This window comes from Cervus elaphus, chromosome 15 (genome assembly GCF_910594005.1).
Source record: "Cervus elaphus chromosome 15, mCerEla1.1, whole genome shotgun sequence".
In the NCBI taxonomy this organism is placed as follows: domain Eukaryota; kingdom Metazoa; phylum Chordata; class Mammalia; order Artiodactyla; family Cervidae; genus Cervus; species Cervus elaphus.
In genome coordinates, this window is record NC_057829.1 from 79769380 (window position 1) to 79784630 (window position 15251).

General features: G+C 47.3%; 1 protein-coding gene across 1 annotated transcript in view; it reads left to right on the forward strand.

Annotated features, from left to right (window-relative positions):
* SLC18A2 (solute carrier family 18 member A2) overlaps positions 1-15251 on the forward strand; it is a 40477-nt gene that overhangs the window by 13531 nt on the left and 11695 nt on the right. The window contains exons 7-10 of the mRNA XM_043926035.1: positions 14-103; positions 213-256; positions 326-386; positions 3861-3956. Of these exons, the coding sequence (XP_043781970.1) occupies positions 14-103; positions 213-256; positions 326-386; positions 3861-3956 (291 nt within the window). The remainder of the gene's footprint in view (positions 1-13; positions 104-212; positions 257-325; positions 387-3860; positions 3957-15251) is intronic.

The following is a 15251-nucleotide window of genomic DNA, read 5'->3' on the forward strand; positions in this document are numbered from 1 at the left end:
GTCTTCCTCGCAGTGGGCCCCCCCTTTGGGAGTGTGCTGTATGAGTTTGTGGGGAAGACAGCTCCGTTCCTGGTCCTGGCTGCCCTGGTGCTCTTGGATGGAGGTGAGTGAGTGAGTCCCCTGGGACCCCTGGCCGTGATCTCGGGGACCTTGGGCTCAGCATCCTTGTGGGCAGGTGCTCGGGGCCACGCCTCTTCTTTTTCCTCCCGTAGCCATTCAGCTCTTTGTGCTCCAGCCGTCCCGGGTGCAGCCAGAGGTGAGCAGCAGGGCCAGGTGGGCGCTGTGGTGGCCGCGCGGCCTCTTCTAACCCCTGTTTTCCCGACAGAGCCAGAAGGGGACGCCGCTCACCACTCTGCTGAGGGACCCGTACATCCTCATCGCTGCAGGTGGGCCTCCCCCAGCACCCTGGCTCTTCCCTGCCAAGCAGGTGGGGGCGGGTGGCGAGGATCAGTGTTGGTTTTGCTGCTGGAAACGTTGAGCTGTAGAAAAACATAAAAGGCACAAAGAGGTCACACGTCAGAAGAAATGTTTTTCTTCTGTCGTTGATTTCTGATGCAGCCAAGCTCCTTTGTTGTTTTGCATTTGGGGCAAAGCAGTCTGCGTCAGAGATGCCCTCCATGGAGGATGTTTGGGCCAAGCTTATTCTCTGTGTTTGTGTCAGCGGGCATCACTGTTTGGCCTTGAGCTTCCGGCATGGGTCCGTGGGCTCCCTGCAGGCATCTTAGGTGGGTGGTCTGATTCACCTTGGCATCTGTGGATGGAGACTGGAGGGCGAAGGGGCACGCCCTTTCTGCAGAGGGTATCCTGTGTGGCGGCCGGAAGACATCCTTTGTGTTCTTGGCAGAGATGGGCTCAGAGGATGCCCCGGAGTGCTGTGGCTCTTGCGGGGGATAATGGGCTGTATCCATCCAAGTGACCCTCCTCCTAGGACCATCCTGGTGACCCAGGCCTGGGACTGCCTGGTGAGGGACCAGCCTTATGTGGCCTGGGCCTGGACACAGGGTCAGCAGCAGCCCTTGGGGGCAGGGGAGCTGTGCAGTGTGGGTTCCCTCCTGTTAGGGTTAGGTGTCTCTAAGCAGGGGTCACAGACGTGAGGGCCGCAGGGAGCCTGGGCGAGCCAAGGCACACCCTGCCTGAGGCCATTCAGATTCAGCCATTCTCAAAACCTCAGGCTGTTTTTTATTTTATTTTTTTAATATTTTAAATTTTTTATTGGCATATAGTTGCTTTATAGTGTTGTATTAGTTTTTGCTGTGTAACGAAGCAAATCAGTTAAATGTGTGTGTGTGTGTATATTTCAGTTCAGTTCAGTTGCTCACTCGTGTCTGACTCTTTGCGACCCCATGAACCACAGCACACCAGGCCTCCCTGTCCATCACCAACTCCCGGATTTTACTCAAACCCATGTCCATCGAGTCGGTGATGCCATCCAGCCATCTTATCCTCTGTCATCCCCTTCTCCTCCTGCCCCCAATCCCTCCCAGCATCAGGGTCTTTTCCAGTGAGTCAACTCTTCTCATGAGGTGGCCAAAGTATTGGAGTTTCAGCATCAACATGAGTCCTTCCAATGAACACCCAGGACTGATCTCCTTCAGGATGGACTGGCTGGATCTCCTTGCAGTCCAAGGGACTCTCAAGAGTCTTCTCCAACACCACAGTTCAAAAGCATCAAATTTTCGGCACTCAGCTCTCTTCACAGTCCAACTCTCACATCCATACATGACCACTGGAAAAACCATAGCCTTATATATATACATATATATATATATACACACACACATATATATATATCCCTCCTTTTTTGAGGCAGGCCTGGCAACCCACTCCAGCATTCTCGCCTGGAGAATCCCCATGAACAAAGGAGCCTGGTGGGCTACAGTCCATGGGGTCACAAAAATTCAAACGTGACTGGGAGACTAAGCACATCCCTCCTTTTTTGGATTTTCTTGCCGTTTAGGTCATCACAGAGCATTGAGTAGAGTTCCCTGTGGTATACAGTAGGTTCTCCTTAGTTATCTATTTTATACATAGTATCAATAGTGTGTATACGCCCATGTGGAATCTGAAAAAGTTGGTACAGAGGATCTTATTTACAAAGCAGAAATAGAGACACAGAGGTAGAGAGCGAACGTTTTGTTACGAAGCGGGAGAGGAGCAGGTGGGATGAATTACAAGACTGGGGTGACCTATATACCCAGGCTGGTTTTGTTACGCCATCTGCCGCTGGGTTTGTTTCAGGCGGCACGTATGTGACCCTGGTCTAGACCTTCTCTGTCATACCTGTTGACCAAAGGGTGGTAAGCCTAGAGTGGTGACTGCCTCCTGGAGGGGGCCTTCTGTGGGCCCCCTGCAAGACACAGGGAACATTCCAGAGCTGGGATTCCCCTGGAGCCCTGGCCGTCTGAGCTGGGGGTGAGGACATGTGTGGTGAGAGGTGGGGGCCCAGAGACGCCACCCTGTACTTTGGGGCAGGCATGTGGGCAGGGGTTGCTGCTTGTGACCTTCCTGCCCCTGCCTCTCTCTGACCTTCTCTGACCTGTCTTGTTCCTACGTGACACCCACCCACCATGGAGGAAGTACAGAGACCCAGCCAGCACTCAATGTCAGGCCATCATAGGTCCAGGCAGCCTGGCCAGGGGGAGGGGTTAGTTGCAAGCCTGGTGTGTCTCATTTGTTAGTTTATGGAGGTGACTGAGTGATGACACAAGAGAGGTCAATACCACTGAAGGAAGATTTTATTAGTTGCATTTCCAAAGAAAAGGGAGCATACCACACTGCTCAGGGCCACATGGGCAACTGGTTTGGTCAGGAGGCAGAAAGGGGCTGGGGAAAGCCCAGGCCAGATCCTAGGGGCTTCTATGTGAATATCAGGGCAGGGTAAGAAGCTTAGGGTTGGCTAGTTTCACTAATCCCAGTTTGGGTGCTCTCCCCAGTTCCCTGGGTGAATTTAGGGTGGGGAAGGGATACTGGTGTCCTGGGTCGGAGTTAATAAAGAGGGAGCTCAGAGTATGGGCTCTGGATCACAGGGGAGACATGAACAACCCTGGTTTGTTAGTTTGGCCCTATAGTTAATGTCAAATAGACCAATACAGAATCTAAGGAAACACAAAATAGGTGAGTGAAGGTAGTTCAGCCATTTCAATATCATTTTTATGTTCTGTCTTTAAATTTACAAAGATTGAAAAAAAACATCTTTCTTCTTCTGTAAGCACCTTAATTATGGTTGCACGATGTTCTTTGAATCCGAAGTCTAGAAAATTAGAGGATTCACAGCGCACAGCATAGGAAGCTTTCAGAATAATGGGGACAGCAGTGTATGTGTGTGTTTTCCCCAAAGGTTCTGCATTTACAAAGGGTTCTGGTTAAGACAGTAATGATGGGTATTTACCCTATAGGTATAGTTGTTTTAAAAGAAAAATTCCTCACCAGCATATTTGCACCAAATGCACTGAAATTTCAAGCAACCAGGGGCAGCCTTAGAAATATCTGTGTGATTGCACAAAGTGTAGGAGCCTCAGGTTGCCTGAGTCTATGTGTGATCAGTCTGAGCTGCTGAGTGGCCTCAAGCACATTACTTCCCTAATAAATTGGGAAAGTTTAAACCTGGTGATCTCTAAGCCTTTCTCCAGTTCCAAACTTTATGACTCTGAGATGCTAGCTGTCCTAAGTAATAGTAATACTTAAAAGAAACAACCCTCCCCACTATCCCCTGGATCTGTTATTCTTACAGAAGTAGAAGTTCTGGGTATCTGAGCTGATTGTTCTGGCTGTGGGCACATAGGATTTAGCTGTGTTTGGGAATGGTAGGGGACACTGGAGACCCCAAACAGAAGGACACTAACCCTCTTTCTCCCTTAAAGGGTCCATCTGCTTCGCAAACATGGGGATTGCCATGTTGGAGCCAGCCCTGCCCATCTGGATGATGGAGACCATGTGTTCCCACAAGTGGCAGCTGGGTAAGACTGGGCCGGGCACTTCTGATTCTAGAACTGTTGTCCCCAGGGGAGGTCTCATTATTGTAGCCCTGCTGAGCTGCTGGTGGCAGGATAGTAAAGCAATTGTTTCTGTTTGACACTTAAAGGGATCGGTGCTTAGGTTAGCAATGAGCTTTGGGGTTTCTTTCAACTCCAGTTTTTGCATCATGCCTGATAGAGATGCAGTTAATTCTGCCTGAAAGAGCAGAAATGAGAGAGAAAAAATGCATTCAGTATTTCCTCATGTTTCTGAAGCTGAACTATTGTATTAAATATATGTGGACAGCAATCACATTTATGGAAAAAAGAATAACAAGAAACTTAGTTTTATTTTTCAAGAGGGCTTCCCTAGTGGCTCGGTGGTAAAGAATCCACTTGCAGTGCAGGAGATTCAAGTTCGTCCCTGGGTCAGGAAGATCCTCTGGAGAAGGAAATGGCAACCCACTCTTGTAATCGTGCCTGGGAAATCCCATGGACAGAGGAGCCTGGCGGGCTATAGTCCATGGGGCTGCTGAAGAGTCAGACACAACTTAGCAACTAAACAGTTTTTTTAAAAATTGAGTATCGTTGATTTACACTTTTTTGTTATTTTTCGATGTATAGCACAGTGATCCAGGTATACGTGCATGCGTGCTTAGTCACTCAGTCACGTTTGAGTCTTCGTGACTCTGTGAACTGTAGCCCACCAGGCTCCTCTGTCCTTAGAGTTTTCCAGCAAATTTCCTTCTCCAGATCTTTCCTACCCAGGAGTCTCTTGTGTCTCCTATATTGGCAGACAGATTCTTTACCACTGTGCCTCCTAGGAAGGCCCAAGCATATATATACATATTCTTTTACATTATGGTTTATTACAAGATATTGAGTATAGTTCTCTGTGCTCTAGAGTAGGCCCTTGTTGTTTCTTTATTTTGTATGTAGTAATTTGTATCTGCTAATACCAAACTCCTAATTTATCCCTCCCCCACCTTCCCTGTTTGCTAACTGTGTATTTTGTCTTCCATGTCTAAGTCTGTTTCTGTTTCCTAAATAAGTTCATTTGTGTCAAATTTTAGATTCCACACATAAGTGGTATCATATGCTATTTGTCTTTCTCTGTTTGAGTTACTTCCTTTAGTATGATAATCTCTAGGTCCATATATGTTGCTGGAATGGCATTATTTCATTCTTTTTATGGCTGAGTAGTATTCCATTTTATATATATACCACATCATCTTTATCCATTACAAACTTAGTTTTTAAGAGGATGAATTTTTTAGAGTATTTTTTATTTATAGAGTAATTCATGCTTATTGGTGGCTTCCTTGGTAAGTTAGCTGGTAAAGAATTCGCCTGCAATGCAGGAGTCCTGGGTTCGATCCCTGGATTGGGAAGATCCTCTGGAGAAGGGAACCGCTATCCAGTCCAGTATTCTGGTCTGGAGAATTCCATGGACTGTATAGCCCATGGACTCACAAAGAGTCAGACACGACTAAGAGACTTTCACTTTTGCTTTCATGCTTATTGGTCAAAACCAAAGTACAGGGAATGAGGAGGTAAAATTTTTTAAAAAATCTCATGTGCATCTTTCCCCTTCTCCCAGCCCAGGCCTCTGTGACAGTCACTGTTAACAATTCTGTGTCTTTTCTGGTTCTGTGCCATCCGTGTGAAATGCTTGAAAACCCAACCCATGTGAAATCTTTTCATTTACATCACTGTGTGACTTCTTGTTTTTTCATGTTTCTGTGTCCGAATGGGTAGATTTACTTTTCACAGTTAAATTTTAGTTTTTATCAAAATTACATGTGTACATAATTTTTAAGTAAAATATTACACAAGTCATAGTGAAAAGACAGCAGTCTTATTTTTTTTCCATTTATTTTTATTAGTTGGAGGCTAATTACTTTACAATATTGTAGTGGTTTTTGTCATACAATGACATGAATCATCCATGGATTTACATGTATTCCCCATCCCGATCCCTCCTCCCACCTCTCTCTCTACCTGATTCCTCTGGGTCTTCCCAGTGCACCAGGCCCGAGCACTTGTCTCATGCATCCAGCCTGGGCTGGTGATATGTTTCACCCTAGATAATATACATGTTTCGATGCTGTATACATCCCACCCTCGCCTTCTCCCACAGAGTCCAAAAGTCTGTTCTGTACATCTGAAGACAGCAGTCTTTTCTGAATGCCTTCTCATCTCCAATCCCTTTCTCAAATTTTGTTCACCCTCAGCTCTTTTAGTTGTTTCTTCTGCTAATTCCTTTATGTCTCTCAATAATGTGTACACCCTTATTTTTTGATTTTCCAATTTGACTTGTCCACCAGCTTCCTAATATAATAAATGAGGCTTTAATGCCGTTATTGCTCTACCTGAGAATATCAAACAAACAACTCATGTGTTTTCTCATCCTCTGTTCTCCTAAACCAGTTCTATAACAGGTTTTGTTTACATTGGCTTTCAGTGTTGACATTACTATCACTGTGTAAATATTGTTCAAAGATGAGCTGTATAGGGTTCTGTGATTATTTCCTTTGTGTGTGTGTGTAATCTAGTTCCCCAACCAGGGATTGAACCCAGGGCCTCTGCAATGGAAGTGTGGAGTCTTAACTACTGGACTACTAGTAGTTTCTCTCTCTTTTACAAATTGCTTGTTTTTCTTGGAGGTAGTAATTGCTGTCTTTCTATTTCCTTAGATTCCTATGTAGCATTTATGAATATATCCTTCAAACTCTCCTGCAGAGATGAGAGACCCTCTAAATGTAGCTAAGTACATTCACAGACCTAACCTTTCTGTGTTTCTGCTTGTTTGTGGACATCTGTTCCACGTCATTCTGTTTTCCTGCTCCAGTCTAGACTTGCTCTCTAGGCCATCCTGAGACTTTTCTCTTCTAATATCTGGGCATCTTCTTTGCCTGTTCTTCTGTCCCCTGTATCCTCCTCTCCTACATTTGTCCCTTGGGTTTCCATTCTCATTATGCTGGAACACATCCTCCAGCAGCTTCCTGAGAGGGGAATGCATGGCAGGTAAAAGTTCTCTGGGATCCTGCATATCTGAAAAGTGTCTTTATAGAGGAGGGCATGGCACCCCACTCCAGTGTTCTTGCCTGGAGAATCCCATGGACAGAGGAGCCTGGTGGGCTACAGTCCATAGGGTTGCAAAGAGTCGGTCATGACTGAAGCAACTTAGCACACACACATGCATCCTTACCTCAGTTTTATCCTGAGTTTGATTGACTTAGTCTGTTTGGGTGTATAATCCTAGGTTGAAAGTGCTTTTCCTTCAGAATCTTAAAAAAAAATTTTTTTTTGATGCACTGTGTGGCATGTGGGATCTTAGTTTCCCAATCAGGAATCAAAGGAGCCCCAACCACTTGACCACCAGGGAAGTCCTTCAGAGTTTTGAGGCCACTGACTGGCCTGTTGTCTTCTGGCAGCCAGGGTCGCTGTTGAGGAGGCCAGTGTCCTCATTCCCCATCTTCTGTAGGAGCTTGAAGGGTCTTCTGTTTCTCTTTAGGTTTTGAGCATCCATGATGGTGATTGACAGGAGTCTTGTTTTCCTCCACTCTGCTGGGCATTAGCGTGGTCAGCCGCCTCACTTGGGAAACCCCTTTTTTCAGTTCTGGGAGACCTTTTTATATTATTTCTTTAATCCTACCCCTCTTCCATTTTCTCTCCGCTCTTTTCTGGTGCTCTGGTTGGTCAGATGTTGGACCCTACATTTTATACTTTAATTTCTTATCTTGCCTTTCCTGTTTCCAAGGATTTCTTCATCTTCACCCTCTAAACTCTATTGAGCTTTTATAATTGGTGTCACGTGTCATACATTTGAAGAGTCCTTTCGTATTTTCTCTGAGTGGTTTTGTGTGTGTGTTGGGAGGGTGGTGATGGGGTTGTTGAAAGAGTATCCTCTTACTATGTAGTAGGAAGACTCTGTCCACCTCCTGTTTCAGCCTCCTGTGTTATTATCTGGGGTCTTTGAACCTCTTCAGTTCAGTTTCTCTCAAGAAACTGTCTCCTGCCAGGTGAACCTCTGAGGACGGGGCGGGTGAGGGGGCGGTTCAACCAGTCTTAGAACAACCCTCTTTCTGGTTGACAGCCTGTGCTCTCAGCCTTACGTTCACAGCACCTGGAGCCTTCAGCTCCTGAACTTCCTGGCTTCTGAGGCACAAAGGTCTCACTGCCTCTGCCCATTCTGTGTGCGGGTGGAAGGTTCCAGAGCTCTCTGCCATGTCCCTCACTTCTCTCCCTCTGGTTGATCCTCCCTCTCACAGCATTTTGCTTTTTCATTTTGTTTCTCCTTGAGCAGAGAGGGGAGGGTCTATAGTTTTCTTTTATTCCTTTACTAAAATTTAAGTGGAATTTAGAAAACGCTGTAGATTCAGTCTGCCCTGTTTAACTGGATCTGGCTTCCCAGATGGCTCAGTGGTAAAGAATCTGCTATAATGCAGGAGATGCATGTTCAATCCCTGGGTCAGGAAGATCTCCTGGAGAAGGAAATGGCAACCCCCTCCAGTGTTCTTGCCAAGAGAATTCCATGGACAGAGGAGCCTGCTGGGCTACTGTCCAGGGGGGGTCACAAAAGAGTCAAAAATGACTCGGCAACTAAACAACATCATTCCTTTTTAAAATTTAAATATTTATTTATTTACTTGGCTGAGCAGGATCTTTAGTTGTGGTGTGCGAACACTTAGTTGCTACATGTGGAATCTGGATCCTCGACCAGCGATCGAACCTGGGCCCCCTGCATTGGGAGTGCGCCATCTTAGCCGCTGGACCACCAGGGACGTCCCCATCATTCCTACTAGTGATTTCCTTCTGTTCTGGGTTATGATTATACCATACATTTTCCACCTGTCCTTAGCTGAACATTTGGTTTCATTCCAGTTTTTGCCATTAGAATCCACACTGCAGTGAAATAGCCTTTCCATGTATTCCTACTCAAGTTTGAAAGTACCTATGTCTATAGGGCAAATTCCTAAACTTAAATTGTGTTTTGATATTTGGTGGCCTTGCCCTAAAACAGGTGTTATCAGCCTTTCCCCATTGAGTGTATGTGAGAAAGGGGGTCTCATATTGATTTATTTCTGCTTTGTGAGTGAAATTGAGCACCTTTTCATATGTTTATTATCCATATGTATTCCCTTTACTGTGAATTTCCGATTAATATCCTTTGCCCATTTTTTCTATTGTTTCATCCTTTTTAAAAAAGTTGTGTTCTTTGTATGTTCAGATATTAATCTTTATCAGATGTTTTGCAAATATGGCCCTTTGTTGTCTGTCTTTTGACTTAATAGGTGTTCTTAGGTTTTTTTGTTTTTCTTTCTTTTTCTTTTTGCCACTTGGAACATTTAAAATGCCCTGAGTCAGATTTAGCAGGCTTCTCCATCATTTCAAAGTCAGGTTCAGGAAGGCCTTTCCTATGTCAAGATTATTGTTTCGCTGAGTTTCCTTCAATAAATGTATGAGTTTTTTTTTTTTTTCTTCTTTTTGCATTTAACTCTTGGTTTTTGCTGTATAAGAGTGTGACAAGGACCTGGTGTAACTGTTTTCTTTATAGCCAGCCAGCTCTACAGCCAGGCGCCCCTGGAGTCCATCTGATATTTCCCATGTCCCACTTGCTGGAAATGACCATATGTTCTCGGGTCTGTTTCTGAATTTCTCTCTTGTGTTCCATTTGTCTGCCTGTATCCCCTTGTCAATACCTTACTATTTAATTACTGTAGCCTGATAATCCTGCGTAATATCTGAAAGACTAGTCCTTGCACGTACACATTTCTTTGAGAATTTATCAACTGTCCTTCCTGGAGATTTAGTTTCTTTTCACAGTTCTTTCACATTACATACTGACATCTTCAGATGGAGACTCTCAGTTTTGAACAAGCCCACATTTTTAGAGTCCCCCAACCTTCTCTGGTAGCTCAGTTGGTAAAGAATCTGCCTGCAATGCAGGAGATCCCGGTTTGATTCCTGGGTTGGGAAGACCCCCTGGAGGAGGTCATGGCAACCCACTCCAGTATTCTGGCCTGGAGAATCCCCATGGACAGAGGAGCCTGGCGGGCTGCAGTCCATGGGGTCGCAGAGTCAGACACAACTGAATGACTGAGCATAGCACAGCACTACCTTCCTCAGGTGAGCTTGCATGCTCCTTGCAGAGGCGTCTTCACAAACGCTGCCCTCTGGTTGGGGCTGGTCCCTCATCTTGCAGACTTATTCCAGTTTCCTGGCCTGGGGACTGGTCCTTTGGGGGTCTGCACTGAATTTCTGTGTTCTTTCATTAAAAAAAAAATCCTTCATTAAAAAGCCCCAAATGGCTGGAAGCTGGGCTGGATGTGGAGGGACTGCTAAAGGGTGTGAGATTTCTTTTGGGGGTGATGAAAGCATTCTGAAATTAAATTGTAATGCTGGTTTCACAGCCCAGTGGATATACTAAAACCCAGTGAACTGTGTGCTTTAAAAGGGTACGCAGAATTGTCTGGTCTGTGGATTATGCCACAAAACAAAAATAAAACGAAACGCTCAACAACAGGAGTCATTCAGTGAAGGAGGAAAGATTCTGGGAGCTCAGCTAAGGCCAGTTCTCAGCAGAAATCTCACTTTGAACTTCCTGGCTATGGAGATGGCAGAGGAACTGTGGAAGCTCCCCAGGGTCCTAAGGCGAGCTCAGCGCTTCTCAGGAGGCTTGGGCTTCTGTCCTTAAGTTAGTGAATAGTGGTTTTGCAAAGGATGAGACGTGCTTCCATCTCAATGCTAATACCAGTGGATGACGCCACGGGGGGTGTTTTTCTCGGGCTCTTTCCCTCTGGCCTGTGCTGACTGGGGCCTCCAGGTGTCCTCAGGCGGTGCCCTGTGTGTTGGGGGGGCTGTGAGTGGAGCTACGTGTTGGCTTTGCACGTGCTCCTGGGCAGAGATGCTGCTCTGGTGTTTCTGTTTTCTCCAATTAACTGACTTATCGCTCTAATTGACTGTGTCCTGGCCATATGCAGGGCTCTTCAGCGGCTTGGCCCTCTTCCTCTCCAGACACGTATACATCATCAAGTCTTTCATGTCAGTCAGGGACCCAGGCCATCCGGGTTAGATAGCCGGACACAGGCTGCTTAGATTTCATCAGGAAGGACCTCTTTCAGGGCTTATCTCTCCAGCCAGATGGTCCCCCAGCCCCATACCTTTCCACCAGTGACCTGGCTCCTTCCTTGCCTCAGAGCTAGACTTGTGTTTCCTTCAGAGAATCAGATTTCTGTTCCCATTTGCAGTGTCATCTACAGTGTGGGGGAAAATCTCCCTCTATCCCCCACCATGTGGGCCCTTGGCTCCTTGCTGCCCACCTCTCCCGAGCCCCTTGGACCCCCCCAGCCAGGTGAGGAGCCCCCATGCTGGGCCTGTCCCCGAGGTGAGGAGCCGGTGCCAGGAGGCTGCACAGCTCTTTCCCGGAGGCCTGGCAGCTCTGCCCCTCCTGGTCTAGGGTCTCGTGAGGTGGGGGTTGAAGCCCGCTGCTCTTGGCTTTGGAATGTGAACCAGGGCTGGTGGGTGGAGATGACGGGAAGGCTTAGGGCTTGGTGTCAGGATGCCCGCCCTGTCCTAGGAGGTGCCCTTGAAAGGCTGTCTGGAAAAGTAGTAGGTTGCCAGCCCCGGGTCTGGCAGAGATGGATGACTCCCTGTTGAAACACTGGAGCAGTTCCTCCGTGAGGCCCACTGAGGTCTCTTTGAGTTCCGAGAGGCGGGTTCCGTCGATGGTGTAGGCAGTGGAGGTCCCAGAAGGCAGAGGATGCAGAGGCTGTGTCAGAACATGAATCGGGAGCTTGGAGCCTGAGATCCAAAGAACATGTGGCCCTGTCCGCACCTTGGAGGGAGAAGGGGGGCTTCTGGGCTCCTAAACATGTACCCTGCCTGTTTCCCCATGGGGCAGGCTGCTGGACCAGTGGGGGCGCCCTCGAGGGACAGCCTTCAGCTCTGTTAAGTGAATGTCCTGGCTCTGGGTCTTTGCTCTAAATGGTCAGGTGGTTCTGGGCACCTCCTGTGTGCCGCTGTGGAGCAAGGCTGCAGGGAGACAGATGAAGTGGTCCCTGCCCACAGAAGCTTACCGCAGTGTGGGGAAGGTCAGCATGCTAGGGTGAATGGTGGGTCAGGTGGGGTGAGTGTGGAGTGACAGGGCACAGGGATCGGGCTGGGAGGGCAGGTGCCAAGGCCCTTGGTGCTCACTTGGCCATGTGATCTTCAAAGCCTCTCTGTGAGGTGTCTGCAGTGGGAGCTGTTGCCATCTCTCTGTCTCGAGGTTCAAGTGACCCATTCAAGCCTCAGCTGGTAAATTCCCAGCTGAAATGAACACCTTGTTGCCTGCCTCCTAATTCCTTGCTTCTGACTAGAGAATCATGAAGTTGGTGTTTGCCATCTGAGAGTACCGCTGACCCTTGAACAACTGGGGGGTTAGAAGCACTGACCCTCCACACGGTTGGAAATTCGCTATAATTTATAGTTGCCTTGGTGTCTGTGGTTCCACATGTGTGGATTCACCCAACCGTGGGGTGTGTAGAACTGTAGGATTTACTACTGGAAAAAATCTACATGCAAATGATCTGAGCAGTTCAAACTCATATTGTTCAAGGGTCAGCTCTATTTGCCGGAAAATAACGTGTGCCAGATCCCAGGATACGCCTGTGTGCTCAGTATCCCAGCTGGTTTGCTCGGGAAGATGTAGCTCATCTGGGGCGTTCCGTGAGCTTGTCTGCATCCCTGCTTTGAAGTTTCAGCTTCAGAGATGCTTCCCACATTTCACCTGGGGAGTCAGGAGTCACCAGCAAGCCATTCTGGCCAGATGCTGTACCAACCACTTTCTCCAACCTCTGCTCAGGTTCTGGGCCAAATTCAGCCTAGAAGTACATTTTGCTTGGCTGGCACAGGTGTTGGCATGAGGTTTATGTTTTTAAAATACGAATTGCGAACGTGTAAAAATCAGGAAACTTCTTGTAAGAATCTGGAATTCCAACTTTTCTAGAAAAACCAGATCGTCTCATTTGGGATTTCAGTCCCCCAGGGCAGTCATTGTCTGGGCAGAATGGCAGCTGCATCCTTAGGTGGGTCTGGGGCCTCCCCCTCTGTTTTCCTTTTGTTTCTCTGATGCTGAAGCTGAATGCCAGCAGCTCTTTATCACAGTACCCATGCTGCCGCTTTTCTGATAGTTTGCATGCTTCATTCATTAATGCCTCCCTGACACTCATCCTCAGACAAAGGCCCTCATGATTTCTTACATCTCCAGACTAATTTAGCTCTCTGCTATGCCCCTTCCAGGGTCAGGTTTAAACACTCGCTGCTTTGGGGAGCTTTGCAGCTGCAGACTCTGGTTCCCAGAGCACGGCACTGGCACCTGTGTGCGTCCCCAGCTCAGCCATGTCGTAGTTCAGATGTCCTCTGATCCTCTGAAGAGGCTCTCACGGTGACCAGGACCACGTTGTGGCCATTGTCTTTGCCGCAGCCCAGCACTCATGAGCTGTCGGTGATGTTTGCTGTGTCCTGTCACCCCAGCAATTATGTGGCCACTGTATGTTGCTAAGTGTGACGGAAATGGTTTCCTGGAACGCGAAATGAGATCGCATTTAATTGTTATTTTCCAGATTATCAAATCTAGAATGATTTGGTTTTAGATTTAGCTCCCGTAAGCAATCACTTATTGAAGTACCTTCTGTTCTGGGAAGCTCGGCCTTTCTGGAGGGTTTTTTTTTTTTTTTAATTAATTTTTATTGGATCACAGTTTCTTTACAATGTTGTTTTACTTTCTGCTTACAGCAAAGTGCAGTCTGCTGTGTGTTTACATATACCCCCTTTTTGATTCCCTTCAATACTGTGTATCTGAGAGTTTGATGGCTTGTGTTAGTTAGTGCCTGTGGGGGAGCAGTGGAAGCCAGTGTGTCTTTGGAGAGGTAAGATCACACTTGCTGCTCGTGTGCTGGTGAGCTGCCTGTACGAGAAGGGCTCTGGCCCTGGGCCTTTGGAGTGAGTGGGGACCTGCTGACCATCTGGTATCCCTCTGCATATCTAATTTATGCAATCAGATGATTGGGAACAAAGCAACGTTTACCACTTGTGGACAAGGCTTAGGAACCAACCTGGTATTTCTGGATTTCAAGGGAAAACACCAGAAGTGTTAAAACTTTGAAAAGCCATCTTTGGAAAAGAGATTGTCCTATTGCCCTAAAGATGGATGGAGACCAGATGGAGCTGATGTGGACAAATGCCCTGGCCACCAAGCGTGGGCTGGCTTGAGTAGGCTTTCCTATTCCAGGCAGAGGTACATTCAAGGCAACCATTACCCTCGTCAGCTGTGAACTTAGCTTGGGGCTTGCAAAGTTCCTCTCCTGGGAAACCATGAAACTGTCAGTCACATAGGATTTGGCCACAAAAAAATGACCACATACTTATTTACTTATTTATCTGGCGTGGACAGATGTCCATAAGGTAATTGAAAGCAGGTTGGGGCTTCTCTAGTGGCTCAGTGGTAGAGAATCCGCCTGTCATTTTAGGAGACACAGGTTTGATCCCTGGTTCGATCCCTGGAGAATCCCACAGGCCATGGGACAACTAAGCCCGTGTGCCACTCCTGAGCCTGTGTCCTACAGCCCAGGAACTGCAACTGCTGAAGCCTGTGGGCCCTAGACCCCATGGTCCCCAACAAGAGAAGCCACTGCAAGGAAGAGTAGCCCCACTCGCTGCAACTAGGGAAAAGCCTGACCAGCAATGAAGACCCAGCACAGCCAAAAATAAATAAATAAATCTTAAAAAGAAAAGCAGGATGTAGAACAGTAGGTATAATACTAATTTTTTTTTTTAAAGACACAAAACTCCTGTGCTTACGCATTTATTTATGTACATAGAACTTGCAAGGGAAAACAACTGTGGGACTATCTGAGTGATAGAACATGGGAGAATTTTAATGTTTTTTTCTTTATGCTCATCTCAGTGTTCCTGACTTTTGTCAGTGCCTGTGTCTTTGTTCCTCTGCACAAACACGAAGGGAGGAACCTGGGAGCAGATAACCAGCACTGCTCACTGCCTGTGTGGGGTGGCAGCTGACAGCTCCACAGCCGGGAGCTGTCCCCGTCACTGCCCCCTCCCCTGGTAAAGCCCGCCACCAGGCAGAGGTGGGGGCGAGATGAAGCCCACGATAGAGGGAGGGATCTCATCTCTGGAGTGTCGTGGCGGCTGGCGGCTTCGTGTGGACGGATAAGCCGTGTGGGGTCCAGACTAGCTCCATCAGACACCGGATATTAGCTGCTTGGGTGCAGGTCGCAGGGCTTCATTTCCTCA